Below are 15,177 nucleotides of genomic sequence, written 5' to 3'. Positions count from 1 at the left end.
GTGAATTAAATTATGTGAAAGGTGATGACTTCTATCATTAAGTGTCATTGGGTGAGTAATTTCATTTCAGTTATAGGGCAGTACTGAGAGAGAAACATATGTTTGAAGCATAATCAATATCGTCCTTTTTTCATTTGCAAGATGGAAAAATGTTACTCAGCTGGAAGCTGTTATGGCTTTTGTCAGCTTTACTTATTCTTTACAATGAGAGCCACAAAAAAAGGAAACATAAGCTGTACATGGTTTATTGCAACTTTTTAGGTACATGATTTCATACATTATATTACAAATATCTTATGTACAAACGCAGTGTGTTGGATCTATTGACATCAACAAACCACTAAATTTATACAGTAAATACAACGCTTGGTTCATACAAGCGGATACCTGTTGAAGCAACTCAAGATTTCAAAACAAGTATTTTAAAAAAGCAGAAATTTGAAGAGCATGTACCTCTTCAAATTTTAGTAGTGAGTTGATTTTTGTTCCAGAAATTGATGTTATAACTTTAGTTATTGGTATCAAGAGTTTTTTTTGTTTTTTAGAAAAAAAAATTATAAACATATTTTTTACAATACATTTTATTGTAATTGACTCAACTGGCACGCAAATCAACCCCGAATTATGCTATAAAAGTTACTGTTCCTATAAGTTGTACATTTGAAGGATGTTTTTAAAATGAAATTAAAAGTCACTGGATATATTTCCTGTGTCAATCTCCATTTGCTTGTAACTGTAAAAGAAAAAAAAAAACTTACATACATACTAAATATATATATATTGCAGGGACCATATCAAAGCTTAACTGGTATTACTGTAATCAGTTTTTTCCTGTCCAATTAGGCTAACACAGATCACATCACACTGTCATCTTGGCAGGTGTTTATTGTATTGGAGGCAGTGTATTCAAAACAACTCCTGAGCAACGAGCAAGTCTTTACTGAGCTGTGTGTAAAAGGCTAAATGGTCAACAGTGGATACATTTGTATAAATTGCCAGATGACACCCACCATGATGGATGTTGGATGTTTGGATATTGCACTTTCAACATAATTTTACTCTTTGCCATCTTTTTTGGTCTGGTCCCACTTCATGAAACAAAAAAGGTGAAGTTTGCATGGATGCTAGGAGCTGTAATGGTTTTAGTAAGAGATACAGTTCAGGGTGTGTTCTCTGGATACTCAGTGGAAGGTGTTTGGGTTTGGACGGATCATCATGACCACTTTCTTGAGAGAATAGGCGCCTCCTCTGAACTCAGCCCAGTAGACTCCATCTTGGTAGCGGCTGCGGTAGTGTCCTCCTCTGTACCAAACACCATTCAAGTTTGAATGGGCACAAGAGTTGTACCACCAACCGCCCTTCTGGTAGTGGGCACAGTTGCCTAGAAAGATTGGAGGGAGAAAAAACAATGATGCCATAAAAATGGAAGATTTATGAAATTTCAAATTTCATGTCTTTGAGGTTTTTTTTTTTACCAGTATACGCATCATGGTCTCTGTCCAGTGTTGTGAACTGTTTGCCGTTGTGCCAGGTCAGGGAGTCTCCAGCGTTTCCATGGTAGCGGCCCACCCTTAGTTTGTAGAAGTCGGCTTCGGGCTCCACTCTGAAGCTGGCGTACTCTGCAAACACCTTTCTGCCAGACCAGTCCTCCAGCGTGACCAGCAGTTTATAGTTGCCCTGGTTAGTCAGCCAATAGATGTTCTCCAGACCCAGCCAGTACTCGCCATCAATATTGCCAAAACCTTGCTGCGAAGGGCAGTGGTAAGAAAAACATTATCAAAGCGACTAAAAAAATTGTTTGTGAATGCTCAGTTATTGTGCAGGACTGGGGGTTGATTCAGGGTCATTGCCTGTGCTCTGGATATCATTATGAGTTTAGCTCCTCCATGAGGTTGTTTATTGTCAAGGAACATTATTATAAATGGAGCTTATGAGTCAGGTTTATAACTTGCATTGGGTGTCCAGATTTCCACTATTATTTTGTTATTGAAAACGCAGCAGGATCGAGTGCCTATCCGACGGACCGGATGCATCTTACTGCATTGTTCTGGTTTTAGTCATAATGTTTGTTGCTTTGTGGTATCCCTGAGCCTGCACATGCTTTGAATCATTGAAACACCCCTTCTGACGAGTTTACAAATGCAATTTAAGATCTCAAGAGGGTTTAAAGGGTTTTTTTAAAACTCATGGAAATAAATCCATTGTTGCCTGTAGCTAAGATGTAATCAGGGCGTTTGAGAATGGTCGGCCTGCAAACAGATGTTTACCAGTGAACTGCTTTTCCCTGTGAGAGGGGGTTCCCTCTCAACACATAAAGACAATTAGATACCCTTTTAAAAATAGTGTTCACCACAGCCAGCTTTATCGGAGTGGTAGTTTTCATGAAATGTGCCATCTTAAGTCCCATATTTCCAAATTTTTATTTTGGTGTGAAGTCATTTTACAAACAGTAATTGATGTTGCTGGAATTAATGAGTCATAAGGCTCTGGAGGCTGTGGCACTGACTGAGGCTGGTGCTGCATCAGACATTTAGCAGGCTTAACAATTGCCTATTCATTATAGGTTCACATCTGGTTAGTGTCAACACAGCCTACATATGCCACCAGCTTCCCTCCAAACTATGAGGTCCTTGATTTGGTGTGAAGTTGTCTCACCTTGTACGTCTCCCAGTTCCTGAAAAAGTTGACGGAGCCGTCCACCCTCCTCTGGATCACAGTCCAGCCACCTGGGTCATGTCTCTGGTCACACCACACCTGCATAAGCCGGTTGGCATTCTCTGGCTTCACGAGGTACATGCCGCTGGCAGTGTGGCCGTCTTCAAGAGCCTGCAGGCAGTCTCTAAAGGGACCTTAAAAGAGATAATGACACAATGTGTATGTAAAATCCAGTCAGCTATAATGTATCTCAAAAACCAAGAAAGGGGAAGTGGAGAAAAAGCCCTTGTGCCACAAAGAGTTGTTATGCTTTGTCATAGGGAATCCCATTTTTCAGCAGAGGCTTTCATTTTAACAGTAGAATTGACTTTGGCTGCTCCTCTCATAAGGGAAATGGCTGGCGACTTAGCAGCCAAAAGAAACACTGGCATGATGGTAAAGGGAATCCTGACTACTGAATGATGAAACGGGAGCAAAAAGTCTCCTTCATCTGTGATGCTTTACAGTGCAAGGTTATTACTTTACTGTCTTTTGCGTCAGGTTTTCTATTTAAAATTATCCAGACACATTATTTTTAAGACTTCACATCATGTGTCGAAGAGAGGATTTCCATGATTAAATTTAATAATGACTTAATCTTTGTCCTGAGCTGAACTTCTCTGCCAGTGACTCTGTTGAAATTCATTTCCAATATTACAGCCAGTTGTGTGAAGTAACACATACAACAGGTGGTCTAAGAGGAATCATTTTGATGGTAATTGTGAAGCATGAGCCCTGAATCAGAGAGTTAATTTTGTGCTTAGTCAGGATACTAGATGTCTTGGTGCGAATCAGTGAAACCTAATTTGCCCATGTGCCATTATGATTTAACCTCAAATTCCAAAGCCAATAGACATGGAAAAATACTAATGGGGCAGCTGGCTCCTCCACTTTAACTGGCTGTGAAAGTGGTTAAGTTCTCAAGATTTCACACTTGTGTGGTTTTCCAACTGGTCTGGATTACAAAGTATTTAAATACAACTCAGTTCACAGTTCACACAAAGGGTTAGGCACAAGGAAAAAGGGGCATCAGCAATTTGTGAGACATATCATGGCAGGAGGTTTATGGAAGCAGGAACAAAGTGCCTCATTCATCTGTTATTTATATTTCTCTGTCCATGCTCAGCTGACAGAGCTGTTTTTCACTAGTGAGAGGTCTCAATAAAAAAGTTGCTTTTGATGAAATAACTGCGGGTGATACCTGACTATTGGCCCATTCTCTTCTATCCGTTTACTTTCAGGAATGCCTCTGTTTAGGAGAGGCAATCCAGAGAGCTTCCATGTCCTGCCCTGCCCTGCCCTGCCCTGCCCTGCCTTGCACAGTTCTGCCTGATAAAGTCTGCTGCTCTGGTGGAACATTTGACTGATTCTTGCCTGCTGGAACAAATGACATCATCATCATCATCTCCTGGTATCTTGTTCTGTTCCTACTTTACCCCCCTCCCCCTTTTCATAGACTCCATCCCTCTGTTTCTCTCTGTTGCGTTTCCAGGTCTCTCTCTTCATCTCTCTATTCCTGCATTGTGTGGAACACTGTTCGTGTCAAGGGTTTTATATAACTTTTTGGGGTGTTAGTTGCATGGCCGTGGGCAGGAAATTACTTGCCTCCTTTCAAATATCCCATACAAAGGCTACCGTTCACATGCAGCCTGGTGAATATGCAAGCAGTAGCGCGACATGTCACTGGAAAAAGGCTCCCAGTAGTAATGCTGGTAATAGTTTGTTCTTTTTCCACTATTTTAAAACTGGTACTATGATGAATGGAAAATCAATGGACCATTCACTGCAACTGATACCACAAAACACCCTTTACATCAATTCTAAACTTTTATCTTCCACTACCATGTGTTAAACAGCCCAGCCATTTATTTAGGCACATGCATTTGCCCTCCTAATATCCTTTGTGTTTATATGTGGGTTGAATTGTGGAAATTACATGATATGCATCTGAAAAGGCAGTAGACAACAAGATTTGTGTTCTCACTGAGGGCCCTTTGCTTTGGGAAGACGTGGGATTTATTTAAATTGGCTATGACTGGAAGAATGGGTGCTTGGTGTTGTCTTGTGATTAATGATTAAAAGGTTCATGATAGCTCAGACACACAGGCCTTTGTTTGTGCCCATTGTGATGGCAACTGGTGCATTTGGTGAGAATGCATAAAAATAAAAGCCCCCATCAGACTCTGTTAGACTCACCAGAGGGTTTGTCAGTGGTGGAGGGGCTGTGTGTGCCAGCGGGCATTGTTGGAAGAACAGGTGGTAGGGACTTTTGGTCGCTCTGGATCTCGTTGCTGATTGGGTTGTTGATTCGTGGAAGGACAGGTGGCTGGTAGGGCCTGCTAAGAGGTGGTGATGGCGGGGGTGGCTGGGGACGTGGCTGTGGGACGGGTACATGACGAGGGGGAGGCCGACTCTGGCACTGTTCCTCTAACAGGGCGATGAGAGCTGATTGGTTGGTTGCCAAAGAAGCCAAGTGCTGGTACTTGTGCTCGAGGTCTTTGTAACGACTGGTGAGCTGTTGCATTTCAGACGTTTGGTTCAGGATCCTGTTCTCCATCTGAGCCAGTTCTAGTGCATTGTCTCTCTTCCTGATGATCTCATGGAGCAGCTGCATGTACAGCTGAGTGACTCTGGAGTTCATGTTTCGGCTCTCCTTCCTCAGAAGCTTGACCTCATTGACAATACCTCCGTCAACCTCGACCAATTGCTGCAGGGTCTCAATCTGCCTCTTTTGTTTCTGTAACTCCACGTTTAGCAGCTCCAACTCCTGTTTGTTGACCCGATTCTCCAGCATGGCCTCCGGCTCCTTGGAGTTGACACAGATGGCTCCAGTCACTTTTTGCTGAGGCACGATGAACGTGTAGGAGCACTTATCTTGCTGTTGGTCAGCTGGAGCACGCTTGCTCCTTCCAGCATAGAGAAACTCTCTCTCTAAACCATCTTCACTGCTTGCAAATTCTTGAGTCCTGTCCCTACCTTGGCTGCCATCTGATGGACTCCCCTGAGTCTGCTGGACACCACAGGCTAGTCCATAAACAAGGAGCCCCAGCAGGACCATTGAAGGGGTCTCCATGAGTGTGTATCCAGTTCACCAAAGCCTGAGTTGGGTTAAAACAAAATGGAGAACATGACAATAAATAAATAAATAAATTCGTAGCTGACTTACTTCTGCCATTGTTAAGCAGAAGATTGTCAGGGCATTCAGTGCTACCCATAATTCAAAGCTTTCTGTATTGGACTGTATGCACTTTGACAGGACATCAATGGGGTCCTTCACAGCTATGCTGATGGAGACCAGAAGAAGTCTGTCAGGATACACTAGTCTTATCCTTCATTACCTTCCAGGAGCAGGCAGGCACACACATCCTGTGTATAGACATCAACCTGAGCAGGACTGGAGGTCATTAAAGCTTCCCAAAATATGGGATATCGAAAAAGATTAGATCTGAAAGGAAATGGCCGACTTGCCCTTCACAGTGCCTCAGTGGCTGCTGTGATTTTCCATGACAGGAAATGTGCATATTCATGGATCATACATAAATCAAGAATCTCAGAGTCTACACAGTCTGTGTGCTCATGCCAATAGAGATAAATCGACTTATCTCTATTGGCATGAGCACACACCACTTTGGCCCAGTTGATATAATTCATTTAACTCATCGGCGCTTAATCCTGACTTTCCACTATCAAATGCATAAAGTACATGCTGTTTGAAAGTAACTAATCCCCTCACTGGCCCTAAGAAAAATATTTCTTTTGTGTAATGATGAGCTGATCTCTTTAGTCAGTTACATTGCTGTCAGGGGAGTGTGTTTATCCTAGTTTGGTGTGCTGGCTCTGGTTCTCTTTGGGAGACTGCCACTGCTTGTCCCTGACACAGAGAAACACTCCTATCTGCGTCCTTCTGCAGGCCTGGACATCTTTTGCTTATGGAAAGTTGGAGGCACTACCTGATGATGTTGTACATAGAACAGCTTTAAATATTGATTGCCTTGCATCAGTCCTATCACAGCCCTTGCCAAAAGAGGGAAATAAGTTGCATTAAGACACAGACAGGCATTTTTCATAAAGGAGGTGTTGACTTTGAGCCTGTCCATGTCTGTTTTGACTTGATGAAAAACTTTCTTTATTGAATTCGGGATGTTATCCAACATTGTCATGATTGATCTCAGAGTTAAAATAGATATATTCCAGTTTTAGAATAGTTACTCTTACATTCTGTCTGACATTGTCTTCTCCATAACTGAGCGCTAGAGCACTAGAAATAAGAGTTTTTGAAGACGAAGTGGTGTTATTAGAAGAGGAAGGGATGCCACTCAGTGCTGAGGAGAATATAACTCCTGCATAAGGATAACAAGGCCTTGAACTCCCGGGGCACCTTAATTGAAAGCTGCTGTATATCGGATTACAGAGGGGTCCTGTGTAACACCTCCCCGGAGTCAGGGGGGACCTGCCTAATCAGAAAGCATTATAGAGAGCCCTATATTGACTTGGTTTTGAAGAGCTGCATAAGGATTGGCAATTTTATGAGGGCTTCCCTCACACATTCACCTTATGTCTGTGTGAATGATAATCTATATTCAATTGTTCAGCACAAAATTTGGAAGAGAGCAGAAATGTTTTTGTCTTGTTAATCCGGGCATTCTGCCAGCACATTAGGTTGGAGCATGGAGAAGAGAAATGTGGCGCTCTCCAAGAACGTGGCCCCTGGCACATTCAACCCTTCTGTCTTTAACTGTCTAGAATAGGATGAGTAAACACTTTCTAACTGAAAAGAAAACATGCATTAAAGGGGCTTTTTCAGGAGTGTCAGCCTCTCTTTAAGTATAGTTTACCTGGCCAGAAGAATGAATGGTCTGATTCTTTCATGGATTTTTTTAGAACTGCATTTAAATACTTAAATGTAGTAAGTACTTAACTTGTTATGGGAAAAAAAAAAATTAAAAACTTATAGTAGTGGAGCTGGCCTCTGTAAGCACAGTAAGAAATCTTTGATGGTACTACTGCTGCTAACAAAGCCTTACTACTTGATGTCACTTTGGCAAAGGCAAATTGATGCAGACACTGTAATGTCCTAAATTTTTGCTATGATGCCAAAGATCATTATATGAAATTGACATTACTTCATAGAACAGGCGATATAGAAATCACAAATAAGAGTAATTTCTGTCCCCTGTAATGTGCTGATGACTGTATTAGGCCTGTGGCTCCTGCGGTTTCTGCCTCTGGAACGCGAGCTCTGTCTCCAAGAAATCCTGTGTGATTTGCCCCTGCTGCTGAGGGGTCCCATGTTGGTCGTTGTTAGCCCAGAATCTGCTGCTCTAGGCTTCGCTACACTTCAAAGCTTAGGGGAAAATGTTTGCAGCTTGTGATGAAGCGTGTGTTTGTGTGTGTGCGTATGCGGCATGTGCGTGTCTGTGAATGTTTTTCCGTTAATGCATGTTTTCAAAAAAACAACGCTTGCTGGGCCCTGTCTCCCAGGGACCATGGAGAGTCCCATCTGCCTCTGCACAGACAGCCTGTTATTAACCCATCCTCCGTCTGCCAGAGGGAACAACAGAAAGCTGCGTCCTCCTCAGACTGCACTGTAAACAGCCTCTGAAGCTCATTATTGTCCCAACATCAGTTCACTTTAACAAGCTGCTATTGACCAACCAATAGCTGCAGTGATTAACGGCTGTTGTGAAGTGTCATACACACAACCAGTTTTAAAACATCCCTACTTTAAGATTTCATGAACCCTTAAATGTTACAAAGATAAGTTATAAACTGCAGAAGTTTTTTTTTAAATTAAAGAACAAAAACTGAAACCTTTTAAAAAGGTTTTTATGGACAATAATGTGCTGCAGGAAGTAGCACAGTGTTAAACCTCATGGAGCCGCTTTGTACTGAACTGAGATGATGACTGAAGCAAATGCCTTGCAATAATATGAGATTTATTCACTGGTGGAAGAATACGATGCGTGAGTTTAGCTGATGAGTCAAACATTTAGGTTAAATTTATTTGAACGAGAATGTTCCATGAAAACCTGTTTTCAATTTTTTTTTTTTAGCATTTTAAAAATTTTCATTGTTTTGTGCTTTAATTTATCTAAAAACAGAGATGATGTAAATTTAAATGACTGCTGAAAATATTTAGGTGTTCCAAAACTTTGACCAGAAGCTCACGGAAAGTCTTCTCAGGGCCTAGGGGTAGAGGATGGAAATACAACGAATACCACTCATCGTGATTTGATTGGCAGCTCCTCTCCGTAAAGTCTGCTTCACACCGAAATGTTTTGGTTTTACTGTCTTCAGGTGGTAAGTCTGTTTACACTCCTCCTTGTGGATTTCACTTGATGTTAAATCATGTGTGATAGGCAGGTGCAGTGGTGGGCCAGTGTGTCTCCGGCCCATTTTGGTCATTCTCAGCACATATTAATTAGAAGGTGGGCAGCTTAGGTCAGACGGGCCGATGTCTCGCTCCCCAGCCCCTCTCATTTCACCGTGAGTATGGCATTCCTCACATTCTTCGTCACCTCATTAGAGTGAGCTGCCATACATGCAGGGAGAGTGAGTGGTGGTGGCAGACAGACAGAGCTAGACCCTCTGGGTTGCTGCTCCTTCTCTGAGCGGCACCTATAAGACGTCTACTATCTACTGACCCAATTCATTCCCAATGTCCTACTTTCTGCTGAATGCTTCATAATCACATCATCATCATCATCCACAGCAGGAGTTTAGAACACAGCTACAGAGCATCTAATTTGTCAGTTGCCATAAAGAAGCGGACACTTCGCAGGGTGGTTTTTTGCTGCATGCTCAAATTAGTGGCAACTCTGCTGAGAACTGGCAGAGTCTCTTGCATGACACCCAATATGTGTTGGATCAGAGTCAAATTCAATTTGCTCATGGTAATCTGCACTATTACTTTACCTTGGGGGTGACCTCATTCTTTCCTCAAGCATGTAATCCTTGAAACGTGTAACATGACATTTGGAACATGATTAACCTCAGCTACCCGCTCAGTTTGAAGGTACAGGACAGTATTTGTTTTACTTTCCATTCAGCAACAGAGTTCAAGTTTTTGCTCAAATTTATGTTTCGTTCTGTGCCTCTCACTGCTCGGAGCGTACCTTTGTACCTCGCTTGTTATCGGAGTCAGGCAGGGAGGCAGGGGGTCTGGGGAATAGTTACGATATGTTCTTGCATTTTACCTCAAAGCCCCCTTATCCAAACACTACCCTAGCAACAGAAACAAAGACGGGATTCAACCGCCAGCTTCCCTGTCCTCTCAAGCCCTGGGGAACATCCTGAGGGTTATCTGTTTTTTCTTTTTTGGAAGTGAATGGCTCTTTTTAGATATTAAAAATGAAATCTCTCAGCATGTATATCTCAAGGCTATTGCTGCACATCATCTTCTAGACGCCCTCCTCACTGGCCATGTGCCTTCATTCCACACCTTTAGGGTCCATTGTTTTGACAAGCGGAGTGTTTTATCAGTAGCAGAGAAGCACTTAGCCTTGAGTGCCTTTTCTCCAGCCTCCCCAAGTTAACCCTCCTCAACCAAGGCTATCACCGTCATCTGTCTGGTTAGTCATCAGTAAGAGGATTGGCACAAAACAGTGAGTCAGAAAACAGATGCTGCTGGACAACTGCTGATGCTGAGATGAAACAGAATCATCTGAAGTGCAGCAGTTTGTCAGACTGAGTCAGTCAGTTATCATGAGAGCTGATAACTTGTCTCACTCATTTGAGCTGTCAGATTCTATGTTACAAAGCATGGAAACAATTGATCAATGTGGAGAATCAATGTGCATTTAAATAAATCAGCAGTGTAAGATATATGACAAAGTCAAAGGTTACACGCAGCTTACAAGAGAAGTGAAGAGTTGATGAAGCTCCCTCAGTTGCCTTGCCCTCCTGCCAGAGTGGACTGAAGTTTCTCCTGGTAGAAAGTCATCCCAAGTGTGAAAGCTTCTCCCCTGCGTCCTCTTCTCCCCTTTCCCGTGCTCTGCCTGGTGTAGTTACTCACTCGTTTGTCACCTCAGCCAGCTCCAGCAGTGAAGAGGTGGCCTGATTATTAAAAGACCGTCATTAGCCCAGCAGAAGGTCAACTTGCCAGGAACTCTTCAGCAAACATTGAGGAGATTGTTTCAAAATCCACTTGAAAAAAAAAAAAAAAAAAAAAAAGTTGCAACACTTTTGAAGGGAAAACTGGTAACTTTAGTTGGATGGTGAAGGTAGTTTCCTGAGAAATGGAGAGAGTCCGGGGCAGGTTAAGCTCTGCCTATGGCCCGTTAGACGAAGACTGTCAGTTTTCTGTGGGTTGAATCCATCACTTCTGCCTCGCAGCTCTAAGAGGCTGTCTCTCTCAACTACACCTCTCTTTCGCTCCCTCTCTCCACCCTCCCTCCCCCCAGCCTCCCCCCCTTTGGTGCTTTTAAGTGATGAGAAATCCTCAGCAGTGTTTCAGTAGGCAGACAAATTGAGCTCAGAGCCTCCCCCTCTCCCTTAAAATGAACACATTCTTGTTTAAAGCAACAGCCTTCTTTCTCCACCCCTCCTCCCCATGGCACAAAAGAGATCCACAAGCATGCACAACACAAGTCATACACACACACACACACACACACTCTTCTCAAATTTCCAACCCCCTGCCCCCTGGCTACTGGTTCACCACCACCATCACTATTTTTGGCTTGGACATGGTTCCTGTGGTGGTGTACAGCATCAATGTTACACTGATCAGATCTTAATTGGGCGTGAATGAACACTTGCCCTGAGAGAGTTGGAAAGACGCTGACAGATAGGAAGCAGATCCAGGTGTTTGACTTAGAGACCCGATCTGGTGGAGTTACTGTTGGCCCTGGTTTATAGCTTGGAGGTGTGATGTCTGAGATTGGTTGCATCTCTGGTGCAGAACACTTGAACTAGGTCTTGCTGGGGAATAAGCAGAGCTGAATTTGTGTATATCCACATGTTTTGCTGGACAACAGGGTATGAGACACATGACAGAATGTGTTTTAGATATTACTGCCTTTGCTGCTGCTTGTGTGTTTTCTTCCTATTTAAATGTTGCACAATTACATAAGAATTTAGAATTTCCTAACATCTCTTAAACTATAATGTATAAATTCATATGTTTACCTTTTAAAATTAATGTAGAACATCTGTGATTATAGCATTTAGCTTTGAGTAAATAGAAACTAGACATCAGCGCTTTATCAACAGTAGTTGTCTTATCAAGCTGCAGTTCGTGCCAAAATATTTAGTGAAGGCATTTACTTGCGTGTTTTATTGAAGCTTTGTGTTTAGTCAAATTTCCAAGTTATGTCGTTGAATTTGTTTTACAATGTACAGGATGTGCGATTCTCCTCTCTGGAGAATAAACATTAAATATGCTGCAGATGGTGCCTGATTTTTATGTGTGTTAACTATAAACTCCAAAAGTATTTGTGGTGTATGTAAAACAGGTAGGGAGGGGAAAATTTACTTTATGAGAAAAAGTTGCACATCCCTCTAATGTACCAAAGTTCGGGCTGCTTTCCTTGTTTTCTACTGTGTGCTTATCGTGTATAATGCCATCAGCAATTTCCTTTTTTTTTTTTCAAATTTTTATGAAATCCAGGTTTTCCTGCAGTCATAAAACAGTCATAATTCTTTGGGGAAATGTTTCAGTGAACAAAACTGGATGAACTATTTACAATAGGTAGCATTTAACCTTTGTGATGTCAGTTTCTGTAATATCCACAGGGCAAAATTTCATAGCAAGTGGAAGAAAATCATGTAAACCACTTAAATGCTGACCATGCAACCAGTTACAGAGAAAGCAATATCTTATTGTAGTTTACAGAAAGACATATCCATGTGAACACTGTCAGCATTCCTATAAACACAGTCCTCGTGAAGGATTGTGTTAGTCACACATTTGTGTATGATTTCTTTGTTCAGACATTGTCTTGTTCAGTATGTGAAGGCAGACAGTTGTTGAGTTCTTTCACAGTTGATTCAGTTCCTTCCTCACTGAATGGAAGTGTTTAAAAAGTTCTTCCACTGACGGTGAGAGTGTGCAACTGGCTTTAGGAGACAAAGTTCCTGGCAGAAGATATTGGACCAGCATGACGTGGACAAATTCATTTCATAACATCCAAGATTAAGCCAGACTGAAGGACCGGTCACATATTTGACAAATTAATCCTTCAAAGAGTTTTTTGATCAAAGAAAAATAACGTCTCTCCTGGTAACATTCGATTGTTTCTGACCTTTTACTTTTTCCTTTCCTCCAAATTACAACTTCAGCTGACTGGTGAATGACAGTCTTACTCAGAGGCTGGGAAGCTGAGCTGCTGTTCAGTGAGTGTGCTGAGTGACTCGTTTGGTCTTGTCCAAAACCACGGTGTTGTTGCAGTGATTAGTTCTCTTTCCATCTCTAATCCACAGCAGGTGGAAGAGCACCAATCATAAAAATGTCAGGAGGAAAATGTTACCGCCACAATGAAACGTTAACCAAACAATGCCATTTAAAGCCCAAGCTCATGGAAAGGGGCTTCATGTTGGATACAAATGTTGGAAAGACACATTTCTATGTTTTCTAATTAATCAGGATAACTCAATAATAGTCCCATACTGCTAAATGTGATCCATTCTCTTTGAGCAACTTGCATGGGAGTTTAAACGAAACAAGAATACACAGATATGAGGAAATGAAGAAAAAATGGTGAGCGTTTGTCAAATGCTGCTTTAAATCAGCACATCATTTTAAAATTAGTTTTCATGTGTTTTAAATATGAGAATAGGGGGGAAAAAATACCAATTTTTCCTGCAAATCATGGCCTGCCCTCAGTTTTTATTACTTTATTTAGTATATATTTCATTTATGACAGCTGCGGTCAGAAAATTTGACGTAGAGTCGTAGGAGTGCCATTAAAAACAAATAACTATACAAAAGAATCAGAAAATATCATAAACAAATGTTGAGGCCTCCACCATTGAAAGTACAATACACACTGTGGACCATCGACAACAGGTTTACTAAGTTGATTATAAACCATTAGGCGCTCCTACTATTTTGGAAAATATAGGTTTTTTTTGTGCCATATGTCAGTGAGCTTGTGATGATACAATAAAACCCAACTTCACCTTGGCAAATGTACCATGTTACACAATAATGAAGGAACACATTTTTGACACAGAGAAGATGGGATCACAAGACTCTGATTATGCAAGACTTAGGATTGTACTAAATATTGTACTTTAGTCCAAGTTCATTTTGATTCCATGCCACCAGATGATTTTGGGAGCTGACAGCCCAGCCTCACATTCTGCCCACCCAGGCCATTGTGATGTCTAGACCAGAAATCTAAAGGCAGGATCAATAAAGTAACAGTAGTCAACTTAAAATAAGTTGCATTTTGCCGCGAACAGTAAGAGATGGCATTTTTATTACTTAAAATGATAGATGGACAGAGAACACGTGATTTTCTTTTTTCTTTTTTTTTCGTAGGAGAATGACAGATCTTTCTTTTTCTTTTTCACTGACAGTTTTTGGAAAATACTGAAGAGCTACAGTTGAACAATGTCAATTTTTTCTCTCAAAAAAACAGTAAATGCACATAAAAGCTTCTAAGTAAAGGCACATGACTGCAGTTAGTTACTTACAGCCTCAGCTGGAATTGACATGACGTGTTAGTTGTACAGCTGAAAGTCAAACGACTGTTCCCATTTGCCTATAGTTAATTTCAGTGCCACATAAGTCTGCAGTATTCAACTTAATCCATGCAGCATGTTTTTGTGAATGGGATCATATGTTGTGTTTTGGTTGTCAGAGTATGTACCTGATATGAGTGGACTCCCGGGTCAGGGTCAGCATGTCTCCATGTCTGCCAGCCATGATGGATGGTTCTCTGGTGACCTGTATCAACCTTGTCACCCCTGACCTTGTTGTCCACATTTGATTGGCAAACTTATCGTAATAGTGATAATAGTCCATTTTTGACATTCGTTCTGCATGGCTGCATTAAGAATTTAACCATCAAAATAGAAATCTTAAAAGTTTTCCTCTGCCATGTGGCATGGAAAGTCTCCTTAATGATTCCATGGCCTTGCTGTATAGGACTCAGTGTGCCTGGTGGCTAGACCTACAAGGACTGTTCTGTTGGGAGGAAAATTTTGAGTTTTATGATCTGAGTGGAAAGAATGGGACTGGCTCAGGATTTTGTCAAGCTCACCCCAACTGTTGCAGAAGCCGCCAAATGAGGCCAGTAAATATGGAATGTGTGAGAATTCAGAGTAGCAGGATCTTGTTCAGACTGTGTTAGTCGCATGTTGAAAGCATGAGCAACCTGTGTGGCCTTGTCCAAAATTCACTAGACATAACTCATGCTCTGATTTAGCAATTGTCGCTGACATAGCAAGAGCTGCAGGTAACGCTAGCTGGCATGTAACCAACTTTTATGTGTATAAATTCAAACGGATCATATGTTGCTAAATGTTTCCACAGTT

The 15,177-nt window shown here is 41.6% G+C and overlaps 1 protein-coding gene across 1 annotated transcript; it reads right to left on the bottom strand.

Annotated features, from left to right (window-relative positions):
• Window positions 1–255: 255 nt before the first annotated feature.
• On the bottom strand, window positions 256–10,996 carry angptl2b (angiopoietin-like 2b). Its single transcript, XM_029510748.1, has 5 exons — window positions 10,551–10,996; window positions 4,891–5,792; window positions 2,656–2,849; window positions 1,476–1,746; window positions 256–1,381 (listed from the first exon to the last, which is right to left on the bottom strand). Exons 2-5 carry the CDS (start codon window positions 5,765–5,767, stop codon window positions 1,182–1,184), a joined length of 1,542 nt encoding a protein of 513 aa, XP_029366608.1. The 5' UTR covers window positions 5,768–5,792; window positions 10,551–10,996; the 3' UTR covers window positions 256–1,181.
• Window positions 10,997–15,177: the final 4,181 nt, after the last annotated feature.

The sequence above is a fragment of the Echeneis naucrates genome, chromosome 9, assembly GCF_900963305.1.
Source record: "Echeneis naucrates chromosome 9, fEcheNa1.1, whole genome shotgun sequence".
NCBI lineage: Eukaryota > Metazoa > Chordata > Actinopteri > Carangiformes > Echeneidae > Echeneis > Echeneis naucrates.
This window is presented reverse-complemented; position numbering and strand designations above follow the sequence as displayed.